Here is a 16,641-nt window from a genome sequence, read left to right on the forward strand (position 1 = left end):
AAGCGAAAAATCAAAAGTTTAGATCAACAATAGTGTCGTAGGCGAAATACGTAAAATATAAAATACACATTGTAGAATCAAATTGGATCAGTTTTCTTTTTATTTAAATTCCAGGTTTCGTATTCTACTAAGACGCTCCAAAAACTTCAGCCCTTTTGCTTACCAAAAGTTATTACATATTCACAGCGCATTTATAGATTTGATCCAAGGTATTTAACGGTGTCTGAAAGTTTCTAAAGTGTTCCCGGAAAACTTTTTGAACATGGTTTTTGCTACTGAAATTAGAATGTTGTGTTTTGTAATCAAAACTCACAATGCTATGAAAAGTTAGTTGTCACATAGAAAATATTTTCAGTGTTCGTCATGCACAAACACAAATGACACGAAACTACTTCTACTAAAAATCGCATTGTTCATGAAAATGATGTGTCTGTATATGTCTATAAATGTGTGAAAAATAAACAAATTGGGAAAACAAAACTAAACTCCATGCTCCATGAGATGAATTTTTCACTTTTCTCACACACACGTACTCATTCTAACGACACGCCGGCATAAGCATCCCTTTCGGACTCTCGCTCTTATTTATTCACGTACTGCAACGAGTTTTTGTGTGTTTGAGTGAGTGTGTGTTTAGCTAACAGCTACAGTCGTCACTCTCGTTCGTCGTTGCAGCCCAAGCTGCTAATACCGATTACTCGCGACGGTTCGCACTTCCACCCGTGAGTAGAATCGAGGGTGAAGATGAATAATTCTGACTTTTTCTGCATAAGAAAAAGTAATGCAAAATTTATATCCTAGTGCGCCACCAGCCACACGGGCAGCTGATTCCTTACGAGCTTTTTGACTCGCGAATAAGTTATGCAGGAAAATGATGCGAGGATGCGCGCGCGCGTGTGTGTGGGTAGCAGAATGTCTGCACACAGCAACGGCGGCTGTTTCTTTTACGCCTGCAGCCGCAGTATAAGCGTTGAATGCTATGTTTCTCATACTCTTTCGCGTGTGAGTAAGCATCGTTGACTTCTCGCTCGATTCGCAACATTGAGTAAATCCAAGAAGATTGTTATTTTTGAAAAATAGTGGTTTTCTTACATTATCCTTTGTCGATTACGAAAGGACAATACATAAATATTGATTCCAAGTATAAGTTTTAGTGTCATTTGCCTTAAAGTTGGTTATAATGCCGGTTTTCCATGCCAATGTCGGGAAAGTATACGAAGATCCGCCGTAGACCAGCGTCCAGCACCCTAACTCACTTTTTACAACGGTAAAATGTAATGAAGCAAATATGTTGATAGGATCCAAACAGAATGAGAACAGGCGTGAACACAAAAGAGCAGAAAATGAAGTAAGGGAGGGTTATTGAAGTATCGCTTAAGAAGTTGTGTACTGCTCCAAGCTGGGTGATCCGTGGATCAAACCAAGCTAAAAACGGAGCCAACTATAACCGTACTCGAACCAAGTCCTCCTCCCAGGCTCTGTGGATCGTGAATAGTGATGAACCTTTGAACTCCACAACCCCTACAATGCTCTGAAACAAAATTAAATTCCACACATCATTTTGAACAAATTATGACATATGAACTTTTTTCTTACGCCCAGCCATTCTCAAGTTAGGCCAATACAAATATTTTACATCTTCTTGATGAGTTCTAAATAACAAGTGTTTTATGACAAAATCTCCTTTGTGTTTTGCTATAAACTTGATCTCGTTAGTAGTTAAAATAACAAAAATTGTAACAAAATCTGCTCTAAGCATATCACAAATACATCAAATTATGATATAATTTGATCTAGTATATATCAAGATGAGTTAAAAAATCAGCATTCTGTTCTGCTGTATAACCAAATTCTAACAAAGCGTGTTATAAGTAACAGAAGAAGATAGAAACTTGGTGGAACATTTTGTGTGTCGCAAGTTTTTCTATCACATTTGTAACAGAGTTTGATAGAAATACCAAAACTTGAGCTACATTTCTGTAATATTTTTGTTAGAATCATCTGATCGGGAGTACTCTAAAAAAATCGTTTTTCTTTTCAATATTTTTCAAAGAACATTAAGGAATGCAATCATTTCATTTCTTTCACGAAACTGTAACCGCTTTGTTATATCCTAATGAAAGTCTTCACATTTGCCTAATAATCGCATACTTTTACACACCCTTCCATCAGTGAAAGCATAATAAAATTTTCGTAACCAACAAAACAACGAGCTAACTTCTAGACCAAGGTAACTGTAGACCGGCTCGTACTTGCACGAAGCCTCGACACGTGTGAATTGCAAGCTGAAGTCTTTCGTTGGTTTCAGCATCGGTAACGCTAATTACTACACCAAGCGGCAGCAATGTGGCGTGATTTGAACCGTAACTGACATGTGGAATTTATTAATGATCCAAAAGAACGTTCTAAAATTCTAAAAGTGAATTCAATTTAAAAGTTTTAAAATTGAATGTGAAAGTGTGAAATTTCGTTTGCTGTTCAATGAATATTGCGACGGAATATTAAACAGCAACCACAGAATGGCAAATTGCGGGCCAATGTATTACTGAACCGACAGTGATATTCAATTAAGTTGAATAATAAACGTTCTGCGAATTATCGACCGGCGTATATACCTGGCAGAGAGGTCGCTTGAATATTCATAACGGTTTAGGTACCACCCCAGTGGCAATGCAATGCAGTGATGGCTCGTTCCGCACAATACACAGAATATTAAATTTCAATTATTCATCCCCTATTACGACGAGGACAGTATCCTGTGAACTTGCGCTATCGAAGCCACAGATTGTTTTGTAGTATCTAATTGATAGAAGAAAATAATGACAAGCAACAAACTATTTAAAAAAAACCGAGCAAGCAAACATTCCTTCACATGAAATACGGCTAATAGCAAAACTATTTGTAATGAAACTGTCCTCGCCAAAGACCCAAAATTATTCTGCAAAAAATTTTGCACAATAAATGCCTCAAACATGTTCTGTTTCTATGTTACCACACAGCCAGTAATGCATAGAGAGACTTTTCCTGTTTGACTCAAAAATTGCTAGTTTCACAGTACGGGGCTAGGTGCGACCTTTAGCGAATGTTTTTCACCCAAGCATGAGCTTCCATTATCAAACGAGTTGGAATCACATGGTGAAAAGTACAGCAATAAATCGATAACGATCAGCGAAACTTAGCCTTGAAAATTTTGAGATAAAATTACTTGTATTCTATTCAAAAACTCACCTTATCTGGGAAGCCGGCCTCGAGTTTTGGACTGCTGTCGTTCCATCCTGAGATCCCTAGAAAGAATTTCATAGCTCATGTACTGAACGGTTTTCCTTGGGTTTCGTTAGGAGGAATTCATAGATTCAGCATAGTTGCTCGTTTTATTCTGGAGATACACATTTATACTACTTGCTACTGTTGCTCGTCAGTGTGTCGGCTTTCAGCTCTTCTACAATGGTGATAATTTACCGAACCAACGAACAAACGTAAAATAAAGAATCACGTATTGCTTCTAAAAACACAACCAGGGTCGTTATCAAGTTTGGACGAAAACAAAACATTGACTGTCAAAATTGCAACCACTTATCACATGCTGCTTAATTCATTGTTGTTGTTGTTTCAATAGTTACACTCTTTCTGTTCTTCCTCTTCCTCCTAGACGGTGATTCAGAAGTTTATCAACGGACGTAAACGCGAAAAATTGGCCAACAAACATATGCGCCGCCACAATTGGTCAACTCGCAAAGTCACCTGGGGCTTGCAAAGATCGTCGAATATGCATGACTGCTGTTCACGATAGTTCCGCTGTCGACTGCTGCTACTAAAATGCACCCGCTGTAAACAAATTACAAAACAATTGTTGTGCACCAACTTTTTCTCGTGATATGCAAAAAAGGCTGAACAAACAAGTCAGCCAGTTAAATTTAAAACTATGCAGAAGACGTAGGAATTTCACTATTCTGACGACACATCGTGCATTCACAAAGGAATGGTCATGGGGAATTTGCACACAGCTCACGGCCCATTTGTCGAATTCACAGTACTATCCGACACAATATTCTAAGTCCAACATCATCTGACCACATAAACAGGAGATCGTTAGTAGAAACGAAAATTTCTCTTTTTTCCAACCGCACATTTTCCTTTGTGATAAAAATGTGAAATGAGTTTCATATTACTTAATGCCATAAACGGGTACGTCAAATGCGAGTTTATGCGTCGAATTATATACATATAGATTAAAAGTCGTATTTCAATCGACTTAACAACCGCGCTAACTTTGTTTACCGCACGTTATTTATGCACCCGAACCAGACAGGCTTCACTGAATGGAACCCCCCAATTCGAACCCACCCACAAGGGACGGGGTGAGAATTAAGGGAAAACGCGGGCGCTCAACACCAACTGTTGATGGTGGTTTTTCTCCACGGTAGTTGCCGAAGAACTTTTACTAACAAGTCAAACCACAAAACACTACGCATGCAACCAACATTCTTCGGGGAGGGCTACACGATGAACCCGGTTGTTTACAGGGTGTACCTTTCACTTTACGGTACTATGTTACGGTACTAGGGTAAGTTCGACCCAGCGCTACCCAAAACCACACGCATTTACGGACGTTAATAATTCAATTAGGTAATAATTGGGAGCGCACTTCGCGTATCATTTTTTTTACATTTGCTTCGAGCACCGACAAAACCAACCCGCTCACTTTAGAACCGGACACGACAGACCACTTGATGGTACTAAAGAGGCCAGCACAAAACAACAACAGCAGAACACCGACTGAGCCATGTGCAATACATACAGTAGTAACTGCGAAACGAGTCATCGCGACAATCAGCACCGCCGTAGTATGCTGCAGTAGTGTTGATAGACTCGATGTGTAGTGAAGCACACGCTGAGGAATACAGCGCAAAACGGTTGCCGAACGAAATTTAAAGCACCTTCTAGCTAGTAGCTACACTACAATAGAGTAAACGGTTTCATGATAAATCTGAGGGTTATGGCAAACACCGGCAACTTGCCTTAACTATCATCGCCTGCATCGTACGCTGTATCACCGTCACAATCCGTTGGCGAGTAAATAAAAGTGAAACTGTAAACTCCGAGGGGTGCGCCAATACTTTGTTTATTTTAATCAAAGATAATGAAATTGTAAATAGTAAAGAATAACAGAACTATTTACTTTTCAATAGGGCTTGATGAACGATGTTAGTTTAGCGAGTCATTTGTTTGTTCGAGTGTAGTGTGGTATAGATTTTTACGAGTCCTTAGGATCGTAGCACACTAGAGCTGGGTACAAAGCATGAAGCAGTGGTTGAAAAATTTACGAAAAAGTGACCATTTGAATGGTTATTCATCACATTTTAACAACAAACTATTCAACTCCTTCACCGGTAATGCATTTACTTAAAGCTTTGGATTTCATCATGAACGAAGCTGAGGTTGAACATCGTCGGCATTCATTCGAAAACTGGATGGTACAGCCGAAACACGAGAATGAGTAAAATTCAAAACAAAATACCCAATGAGAATGCACTTTGTTTAGATCGTTTTACATACTTATTGTGATGATATATCACATCAGATACGAGTTATAATGACAATAATGTATTTTGTGCTCTATTTTGCACAGATATTTAACATATTTTCGAAATTTTCCAGTTATCATTATTCTCTTGTGCATCAACTCAGTTTGATGCTATCGCTGTTTACGCCTTAAACATTGAATTTTGTCCATTTAGTGGATATGGTACGCCTGGAGGTGTCGAAAATAATATCAGAATAAAGAAAGAATAGTTTGAAGCAACATTTATGACTATTGATGAAGCAATAATTACGCATTGAACTCATATCCAGTAAGTGTTATTTATTTAAAAAATAACGTAAACGTAGAGAAACCACAGGAATTTACAATTTTTGTGCCATATGGACAATCATTTTCCCTTATGTACAAGTAAGTAGTTATAGTGATATATTAAAAAAACTTAAACTTCTTTGAAAGTATAAACAAAAGACCTATCTTTCAAAAACTGAAAAAATTCAGATACATCCCAATTAACGGGTTGTATGGGATGTAGCGCCGTCCTGCCGAAAGCAATAGCACGGAAGCACTCTGATTTTCGACCAAACTAAACAGGTTGAATCCGTGAAACCAAGAGCTCGGAAGCTGTAGGACAAACTGCTGACCAAGAAATCGAGGTTTATTATTATGGACGACAAAACCTACATAAAACTCGACTAACGTTGTCGCGACCGCAATTTCATACCTCATAAGAGAATCCGCACAATTTGGTAAGATATTATGATGTGGCAAGCCATATACAAATGTAGAAAAATATCTCGTAAATGAAAGGAAAAATCCACGAGAGAGAGTGTCTGCAAAACAGGTTGCTAGCTTTGATCAAGCAGCATATTTAACAATCTTTTGGCCTGAACTCGCTTTCTGCTTTACTCGAAGAATTCGCTACAGCGCTATAAGGCAAAGAATGCTGCATAAGATAACGAATGACATGTACCCACCAAAATGTCCAGAAATTTGTCCTGTCGAAACTTTTTGAACTTTGACGAAAGCGAAGCTGAGGAAACACATAAAACCAGCGAACAGCGTGGAAAATTCGAAAAAGATTCACCGAAAGTAGTTAAAATTGTTGGAAAAGAAAACACTACGGTGCAGAAGTTTATGACTATTGATTGTTAAGAAAAAAGTTAGAGAATTCACCTAGTATACGAAATACGAAAGTATTTGAATAGATAGATTAGACTATAATGAACAGGTATGAGCGAATATACATATATGTAAATGAACTATCATGAATTTATAGGAATTCAAAGAGAAATACTTTTGACCCGCCAAAGGCACCAAAGGGTTGAAGATCGAAAGAAATCACTATTATGAAGTATCCTTTTAATATTTTTTGAAACGGTGGTTCTAACGGGTGGCAACTAAAATTTTGGAATTTTTTCGCGGCCCTTATGCTCAACAACAAACGAGCTCAGAGAGAAATGAGAGTATGTATGTGCCAGCTCTCTCTCTTCTCTTTTTGTTAATATTTTTTGTTTTTTATGCTTTTCCAGTTTTGCTTAAAGTGGCGTCGAAACAAGAACCATTTCGGGAGCGCGTTGTACACTTCTACGAACTGCAACAGAAATCTCGGCAAAAAGTATACGGTGCAACATTTAAAAAGCAAATATGTTGCAGCTTCGACTGTTTACCATATCCTAAGATGCCCAACAACTATTCGCAAGCAAGGTAATGGAAGACCAGCGAAAATTACGGACGCAGAAGGACATTGTTTTCTTTCTCGTTTCTTCAACAAGCCCTCTGGTTTGGCTATCAATTGAGATGCACCAGACGAATGCTTGAAGAAAATTTTGATCCCGTTTCTACAAAAACATCATGCAGAAGGACAATACGTGTTTTGGCCGGATAGAGCATCATCGCATTACGCCAAAAAAAACACAATCGTTACTGAATACCCTTTCGATCCCATTTTTACCCAAAAACCTCGACCCCCGAAGATTTCTTCGGGATTTTGAGTTCCTTGATGTACAAAAATAACTGGAGAGCCACGAATTGCAAACAGTTGATTAGTAGAATCAAGAGATGCATTCGCAAAGTTAACATGACGGCCGTACAACGCTCCTGTTTCGACATCAAACGAAAGAATCGCTGAACAGCCGATTACGGACACTAATTTTTTTTCAACAACGGATAATGTATCTTTAATTTCGGTAAATCAGATCTTCTTCATGTATCTTTGACTTTTTTTGACAGCTTGAGAAAAAAATTTTAGTTGCCACCCGTTACAATTGATGAAGGGGCGGTAGGGGAAAGTAATGAAGAATTTTTTGAATGGAGGGGAAAGAGTGGAAAGGTGTGGGGGGGGGGCTTATTGGTAGCTACGCTGTCGTTGTGACTCCTACCTTTTGTCCATTGCTGGAAGGTGCATGGGTCGAACCAAGCTATAATCGGAAATTATAACCGGATTCGAACCCACAACACCTGCCGGGGCAAGTGGCTCGCTGGTACTTGTAGCTTTGAACCATAGAGGCGCTGGATCCAGCACCCCTTCATCAACTGTAGACCAACCCCCGTTTCAAAAAATATTAATATATATGCTTGACCGCATTTCAAAGTCAAGACTAAAACACGAGGTTTGGTAGATTTTGAGCAGACGGCTGAGCCACACGGTCTTAGTAGCAGGTAAAGCCTAATATCACAGACTAACAGACGTAACACTTCGAACAAATTTGCTAACAAAACATCGTTTCAATGACACCCCTAAAACTTGGAAAAAATACGAGCATCACCCGGTGCAGTCTTCGCGCTACGCAAAGTAGCTTGCTATAAAATTAGCAATGCTATAAATTTACTTGTATATTATCTGACAACAGCGCCAGTGCAAGCGAGCGGCGTTCTCGCGCAGCGACTGTTGTTTGAGTCTTGGCTTAAGTGAACATTTGAAATGATCGTTTTTATTGGCGATGGAATGAGGCTTTAGTGTTACGTCTGTTAGTCTGTGATCACACATTAGGTTTTTAGGTTTTGGTTTCCCCGAGATTAGCTTGCTATAACCTAATAAGTGTGAAAAAATGTTAAAAATTGTGGAAAATAAGCCTAATGGGGCTCTTCCCGATGACAAACAGGAATGGGACGGGCACCATATGATTTTTTGAAAAATTTTACATAGGATCATCTATAATTTATCAGTATGCAGGCCGTATCTTAATTGGGGCTGTTTTTTCGCTCGTTTTTGCCCATAGTACAGCGACTGAGAAACAACATAGAAGTAGGAAAGGATGACATTGGAGCGGAACTTCTTAAAATGGGCCGAACGAGTTGACCAACTGTTTGCATCAATTGATTGTCAAAATTTGGGATACAGAATGACTACCGGAGGAGTGTATAGACGGGGTTATTTGCCATATCTACAAAAAAGACGATAAGCTGGATTGTGAGAACTACCGAGCGATCACTACCCCGAATGCCGCCTACAAAGTGCTGTCCCATGTCATCTTTCATCGACTATCGTCAATAGCCAATAGATTCGTGGGAACCCTACTAGCACGGTTGTTACAAAGTTGTTGTAGTAACCGCAATATGACTAATTTCAGTCGTAAATCGGTTGCTTCAACTAAATGGACCAATAGTGTGCTACTTGGGAAGTTATTGGCCGGTTTCATGGAGGGTCGGTCGACAACGGACCAAATCTTCACCCTACGGCAAATCCTCCAGAAACGCATCACTTGTTCATTGGTTTCAAAGCCGCAAATAATAGTGTAAATATACAAGAGCTATAGAAAACTCTGGACTAGAACGGACTTTCGGGTAAGCTTACTAGATTTATCATGACCACGATGGTTGGAATCCAGTGCTGTGTGAGAATCTCGGGTGGATTGACGGATCCATTCGAATCACGCAGGGAACTTCGACAAAAAGATGGTCCTTTCTGCCTGCTGTTACACATTGCGCTTGAAGGTGTTATAAGACGAGCGGCGATCGAAATATGGGGGACGATTCTCAATAAATCCAGCCAATTCATCTACTTTGTTGACGAGGTGGATGTTGACGGCAGAACATTTAAGGCGCTGAAAGATCAGTACACCAGCGCAAAAGCAGAGAAAATTGAGTTGGGTTGGGCGACAGGGCCGCTTAGGAACTCCAACAGTGGACGTAAAACATGATTTAAGTGTATTTAACTAAACTTCAATGTGGCTGACTTGATTTACCGTAATGTTAAATAATTATTCAAAACAATTGTTCAGGGTAAAACACGTTTGTTTATTGAGCGAGAGCACTTAACTCGAAGCAGCCTCCCTGTTGGTCTCGTCCAATACGCCAGTCGTCGTATGTTCGAATCTCGACTGCCCTGCCTCGCAATTGTCCTGTACACTCACAGTTGACTGCAAAGTCTGTCAAACAAAAAAGCAGAAGGGCTAATTCCCTCGAAATACAGCGCCAAGACCTTGTATTTTGTCAATAAAATTAAGGAATCTTTATTATCGATATGAGAAGTACATAGTAATAACCTAATCAATCAGCTGATTTCTCCAAGCCATTTGAACGCCCCTTGTTAGCAGAAAGCTGTCATCGTCATTGACAAACACTGATGCCGCATTACGGTTTGGGTTAGTCTCGGCAGAATAGAAGAAAAAAGTAATAAGACAGACACCGTACACCGCCTGAATTGATACGGTCAATACTGCCCTAATAATGTTGAAAGTACCCATTTAGAAGTTCAGAGGTCGACATCGAACCGCTGATGCTTACTTATTGAGATTTTGCGAGAGTAAACACCAACCAGACTGTCCCGTTTAACACACACGTACGCGCATAAACATATAATCTAGTTCTACGCACAAGCTGTAGCAGATGGTATGACGATCTGCCAACATATTGGCTCATGTTTATTTTCCAGTGATAACTAACTTCGATCCCCCTCTTTCCTTGCGTTCACTTGTAGTGGAGAAATTGTACGATACGGCTACAGAGCGGAAAAAGAATATACTAACAGTCCCAGATGACATCATCAAACCCAGTCAGAAAGGTAACATTTGATCACACCCTGTGGCGATGTGGCGTGAAAAGAAAGCAAAAAATGTTCGATGTGCAACCCGGCTCAGTAATGCATACGCGACAGCTAGGAGCAGTGCATTTTTGCCTCGCAAATAGTTTGCACTTGGACCTGCATATAGTCGCACAAGGTAATTAACAGAAGTCACGTGTGGTTGTCGCTGTAAACTGTTGTATGTTTATCTGATCAAGCACGTGTCATCGCATTTTAATTGAACAATAATGACAAACATTCATAGATGACATTTTCCGCCATCCAGGTCAAGATGAACAATAGATTATACGATTAGGCGACGAGATGAGACAATTCCACTGTTCGTAAGTGTTGTGCAACTCAAGTTTTCGATGGTGGTAAAAAGCGTACTTCGTGAGCCCTGACTGACGCCGTTTGACGTGCAACAACCATAAATTGCTGCTGCAGTTTACTCAATCAAATAGGCACCGGTAGTATAGAGGAAAAAAAACTATAACAAGTCACTACATTGCAGGGAAATTGTGGAACCATTATATACTTCCGGTTCCTTAACTGCTGTTTGTCACGACACAAAACTTCTACCCATCAGTAATAGGAACTCCAGAAGAATAATTTTCCAGCTGCGGTCCGGTTCACCGGCGGACGGAAATGTACAAAAAGCGAAAGCGAAAGCGAAACATCGCTTCCCGTTCGTCACACTTTCCAACGGAAGGGAAGTGCCTTTGAAAATTGCGGCAATTTTTTCTCTCCTTACTAGAAGAAACAAAGTTTAGAATATTGATGAGTTTAAGGAAGCCGTCCTATACAAGCAGGGAAATTTTATTAGTTTCGAAAACTGCGGAAGTTTGCGTGTTTTTCACTCTTAAGCTCCAAAGTAGTTTAAAAATTGTATGAGAATAAAGCACCGACCGGGCTGGTGAATAGAAAAAAAAACTTTGCTTTATAATAACCATTCCACTGGGGATTTAATCGGTGTCGCAAGCTGTGGGGTAAGCGGGTTTGCTTCGTACCAGAACCCATAACTTCGATTCTACATTCGATGCCGCCCGGCGAGATTTCCTGAACTAGTTTTACGCTTTTTGGAGATCGCACAGTGTAGTGCAAATAAGATTTTCGTTTCGTGGCATCGCTATAATCCACAGTAGAAACTCAGAAACACCAAAAAAGGTTGCTTTTCGGGTGACGCCATTTTTTCCAAATTTTTAAAAACAGACAGCGATAAAAATACAGTGTAAACAATACATTCTAAACTACTTATACGCAAATTTTCGAGAGAAAATATTCAATTATTCCGTGATGCAATTTGATGTGGGACACCCTTTAACTCTGTAATTTTTTAACTTCGAAGTTTCTAAACCAAGATATGTATGTCACTTAGTTGAATTATAGCCATGCGATAAAATAGGGCACATAACAGAGACCAGGTAAAATACAAATTCGATATTTTAACAAACAAAAAGTAATATCACAAAACTAATTTAACCAAGGCACGACGGAATGAAATTTACAGACGCGAAGCAGAAAATTGACGAATATAATACATAAAACTCGTACAGAAAAGACGATAAACATACTTGAACATGAGACAATACCTTGCATGAATTAGTTTGCTTTACTTCTTTCACAAGATTTACACGGGAGAGGTAAAGCAAACTGTTTTAGTCATACAGCCTAATGTCAAAAGGACGACAGTACTCTGTAGGTACTTAAGTGAACAATAGACAGGACAATTCTCTATAGGTGCTCCGCACTTAATTAAGTGCGCCACGAAAATACCCAATTGATTTCAATATACATACGGTAATTATCAATACACCTCCAACTGTGGTATCGTCGATGCAGACCTGCTAGCAGAAAACAAATATTATTTGAATAGAGACTACACCTTTTAGCATTTCTTAATGGCAGTTGCAAAGGCACTACTAATAATTTGTGATACATTCCAAATTGAAGTACTAGGTAACATAAAAATAAGATGCAAGTCAGTTGAAGAATCATCTATCTAAACACAATTACTCAATATCAAGTTAGTGTCAAACAAGCTCATTTCAGAGCTGCCATTCATCAACATCTAAACATCATACAACGTATATAATTTTTTAAGATTTAAAATCCCATTTCAGCAACGATTTCGACAGTCATTAATCATTTCAATAGCTTAAAGCTCGCAATGTGCTAGAAGCCTTTGGATAAGTGATTAACGTTTACCTTTTGAAACTTCAAGTTTCGACGAGGAAAGGTCGTAAAATTTCACTTTCAAAACACGGTAGAATATGATTATTTTTTTCACGTACCAGAGCATATCCTGCACTATTAGGATTCGTTGAAAAAAAAAACTCCAAGTGAATAAACCATACCAAAGCAATTTATGAAAGTAAAAAGCAAGAGACAGCAAGCACTAAACTCGGCAGCAATGAACCGTAGCAAAGGACGGCTGGCATAAATCCGCGCTAAACAGCAAGGTAAAAAGTCATCTGATTGAAACTCATCGCGACACCATGCTGGCACGCGGACTCGCGATTCAAAGGGGATTTTCAGCTCACCATCATCAAGAGGGTGTATACAGAGTACACTTTCACAGCGTTCCCGCTTTCCGATTATTTTGTGTTAAAATCACCGAACCGAAATCGTTGGAAACTACTCTGTTTGGAATAACGACAAAAGCAAAGAAAAATCCCTCCCAATTCGGTGTTAGTAACATTGATTCGGTTGCTATAGCACAGAAACACCCGACCGCCGACACAGAAACGGTGTCTTATCGTTATCGAACCAAAAAGCACCCTTATCCTTTTATCAAAATCAATTGACGACACCAGGTCTTCGGGGATCTTCTGTCTCAACAATCCATCGGACGCCCACAACTGTTATCGTATTGTTAAGCCACAACAGTCCGCTTAAATTCGAGCTGTCTCCGGAGACCAAACGCAAGTAGGTCACTAAAGTTCTGCACCCCACCCGAGCAATAAGTTTCATGGTTTTTTGAGGTGAATGTTGTTTCAACAAAAGAGAGAATTATTTTTTCATCTTTATTTCTTGTTGTTTCTATCGTGAAATAATTGGAGTGGAAAAATGACTTTCAGAAGTGTATCAATCAATCAAATCAAAATTGTAAAAGAATAAAAGTTAAGTCCACTCTGAGTACTTGTTCTCCCACAAAAGGCTTCTACTAAATGAATCAATTCGAAATAGATGTATCAACTGCTCGAAAAAATTGCCGAGCCGTGCAAGAAGACGAATATAAAACGCATTCAGAGCATACAATGTTACCCCGTGTAGTGGTCCTTTACCTGTCAGCCAGTCAGGGACATGACTACTAAACTGCTGACATTGTTTGTTTTTCTCAGTTTTCTACCCTCCAAAACAATTCATTCGTGACTTGCAGTACTGAATGATTGCTTGACTAACCTGTCAGTCAATTTTCTTGCTCTTGACTGATATTTTAGATCTCGAAGTTAAGGTTTTCAAACTGCCTGCTTTTCAAAATCAACCAAAACCTGGCTGAACGAAATCAATTAGAACTTTGGAGCAATATTTACGTTTATTGTAAACGTCCAAAATGAATGAATGATTCACATTTGATTTCGTTCACTATTATTGAGAATGAATGAATGTATAGAACAACCCAAACATGAATGCAAGTGATTCGCTCGAATCATTGGTTTTAGGTTGGCAATGCTGAGTACATTTCATCTGTACGGGGCGAACCCGCGTAGTGGTTAGCATTCACGCCTCTCACGCCGAGGACCCAGGTTCAAATCCCAACCCCGCAGAAGTCACGAATGATCTAAGCTGTTAAAGTGACTATAATAAAAAAAATCATCTGTACTATAAACAGCAGAGAATGAGCATTATATTGCATCTCTTCAGGCGTATTGTATAGCAAAGTACAACAATTTTTATATTCCTTTCAAATGTTCTGGAAAGTTCTCCAGTATATTCAAAAGCACATTTTCTGTGAAGACCATTTATCATTAGGGATAAATCTACACTAGTTTGTCTGTGATTGCAAACTGTGAAAAAAACTTCGTGTCAGTGGAAATGTATAGCGCTCGTACAGTTTTGCCTCGTAGCTTGTAAACTGATAGTGACAAATGCATTTCCAGCCTCGTTGCAATTCACACAAGGTAGTCGTATGGGACCGTTAATAACCTTTTTGTTTTTCAATAACGTCGATCATATGCCTTGCTTTTGAAGTTTTATTCCATCGGGATGTAAATACGCAGATCAAGAGGGTATAATTCTTTTATCCTGTCACTGGAAGACATAACCTCCACCTGTCGACTAATAATAATGGTCTAAGGCTCATAAATTTTGCGCGGCCGAAGAATCTGTTGTACCTACTTTCCACGTCTGAATATTCGAAAACACACCTGGAGGTATCCAAATTGAAACTATAGCTCTCGGATTGAGTATGTTTTGATTGACGGTCGACACCACGGGGTAAATCACTTCCTGCATAAATATTCAATATGTGATAAATATATTTACTATTTTAAATGTGTTCACCTCATCATAACAACTCTTGTCGCATACTGTTATGAGATTTGACGGCTTCAAAATCGTGTAGAAGGAGGTGGAAATTTTCGAAAAATATTTAATACGGGTAAATATATTTAGCACCCGAGTAAAAATATGTGATATGTTTAAAATATATTTAATAAGTTTGAGTTGATTAGCCTCGTGGCCGACACTTTTCGGCTATCGTCTATAAACGGTCTTTTCGGGGACCAATTAACGATTCTGACCCACGTCTCGTTGCGTGTAAGATTCGCGCAGGGTTGTCGAACGCGGATAAGGCTCGCACTGAGAGGACACTGCATTTCAGCATCTAGCGTTTGACATCAGGTGGGGTAGCAGCGGAATATGACAGAAACTTCGGTTTCTTCGCAGAACAGCAAGAACAAAAAGAGGAAAATATGAATGGGCTGCGGAGGAAACTCCATGCTGTCATTGAAACAACTGCGAGAGAGATGGTGGCGAATGAAAAAGAGTGTCAAATGGGAGGAACCAGGTCAGGAGTCGCATGCTCAATGCGACTACAGAGAAAGGTATAAAGAGACTAGAGCCGCGGAAAAATAACCTGCCGTCTAAAATAGCGAGTACGAGAAGCTCGCTGGCGCAGAGGAAGAAGTCGCCAGTAACAACACACGGAGTTTCTAGAAAACGGTGAGGTGCAGGAATTTTACCATACCTGTGATGTGCAATGATAGTACTGGCAACCTTCTTACTGACAAAGCGGTGCCAGTAACAACCAGGTGGAAGGAGCACTTCCAAACGCTATTGAATGGAGAGGTAAACACGAAGATCAGCGGGAACAGGATAAGAGCTGTGAGCGATGGCCAAACTGTGGATCCACCAACACAGGAGGAGGTTAAAGAAGCAATCAGTGAGCTGAAAAAGGGTAAGGTTGCAGAGAAGGACGGTATGCTGGTTGAACTTTTAAAAACAGGGAGCGAGCGGTCGTACGAAGCTATGTACCGGATCATTGCCAGGATTAGGGAAAAAGCAGTGGCGACTCGTCCGCATGTTCAACCTGTTCATAGGACAGGCAACAAAATTCAACCCGACAAAATTTTTTTTCATCCGCATCCGAACCGACGCATATGCAATACGAATAATTCGGTAAATTATTAGTTTAGTTTACGAAGCTGCTGAGCAAACCGTTCAACACGACGTTTGAACGTTGCTTTGATCTCAATGCACAAGCATATACCAACACATTATTCCTGGTGTTGATTCTGGGTACGAAGGAGATAAAAAGAGAATGTGAAACAGCTTTTACTCGAAAGCGCGGGCGCATTATTGTCTCATTACTCGTTCATCTTCAGCATTGAACAACTTACTACTACACATATCCCTATGAAGTATTCCACCACGCACACATATAAGGATTTTTTGACATTAGCTGAGGCCCTCGCTGAGGCTGTTTGCAGTAGGAATAATATCAAAAACATCAAATATCAAACTCCCGGATCCTCTCCTCCACTCTTCGCTCCCCTCTCACTCCTACATAACCGATCCTCAGCTAATGTCATTCTGGTTAGTGACGAAACCGCAAATTACTTCATGGCCTGCGCTTTGATTCCATTTTATCTCA

General features: G+C 39.6%; 1 protein-coding gene across 11 annotated transcripts in view; it reads right to left on the reverse strand.

The window, feature by feature from the left end:
* LOC128733018 (oxysterol-binding protein-related protein 8) overlaps positions 1–16,641 on the reverse strand; it is a 58,257-nt gene that overhangs the window by 10,025 nt on the left and 31,591 nt on the right. For 2 of the 11 annotated variants that reach the window (XM_053826547.1, XM_053826548.1), the window contains one exon: positions 3,229–3,284. In XM_053826547.1, the coding sequence (XP_053682522.1) occupies positions 3,229–3,284 (56 nt within the window). Of the gene's footprint in view, positions 1–3,228; positions 3,826–4,278; positions 4,783–16,641 lie in introns of those variants that run through there. The other 9 variants (XM_053826554.1, XM_053826556.1, XM_053826549.1 and 6 more) reach the window with 9 other exon arrangements.

The sequence above is a fragment of the Sabethes cyaneus genome, chromosome 1 (genome assembly GCF_943734655.1).
Source record: "Sabethes cyaneus chromosome 1, idSabCyanKW18_F2, whole genome shotgun sequence".
Classification (NCBI taxonomy): domain Eukaryota; kingdom Metazoa; phylum Arthropoda; class Insecta; order Diptera; family Culicidae; genus Sabethes; species Sabethes cyaneus.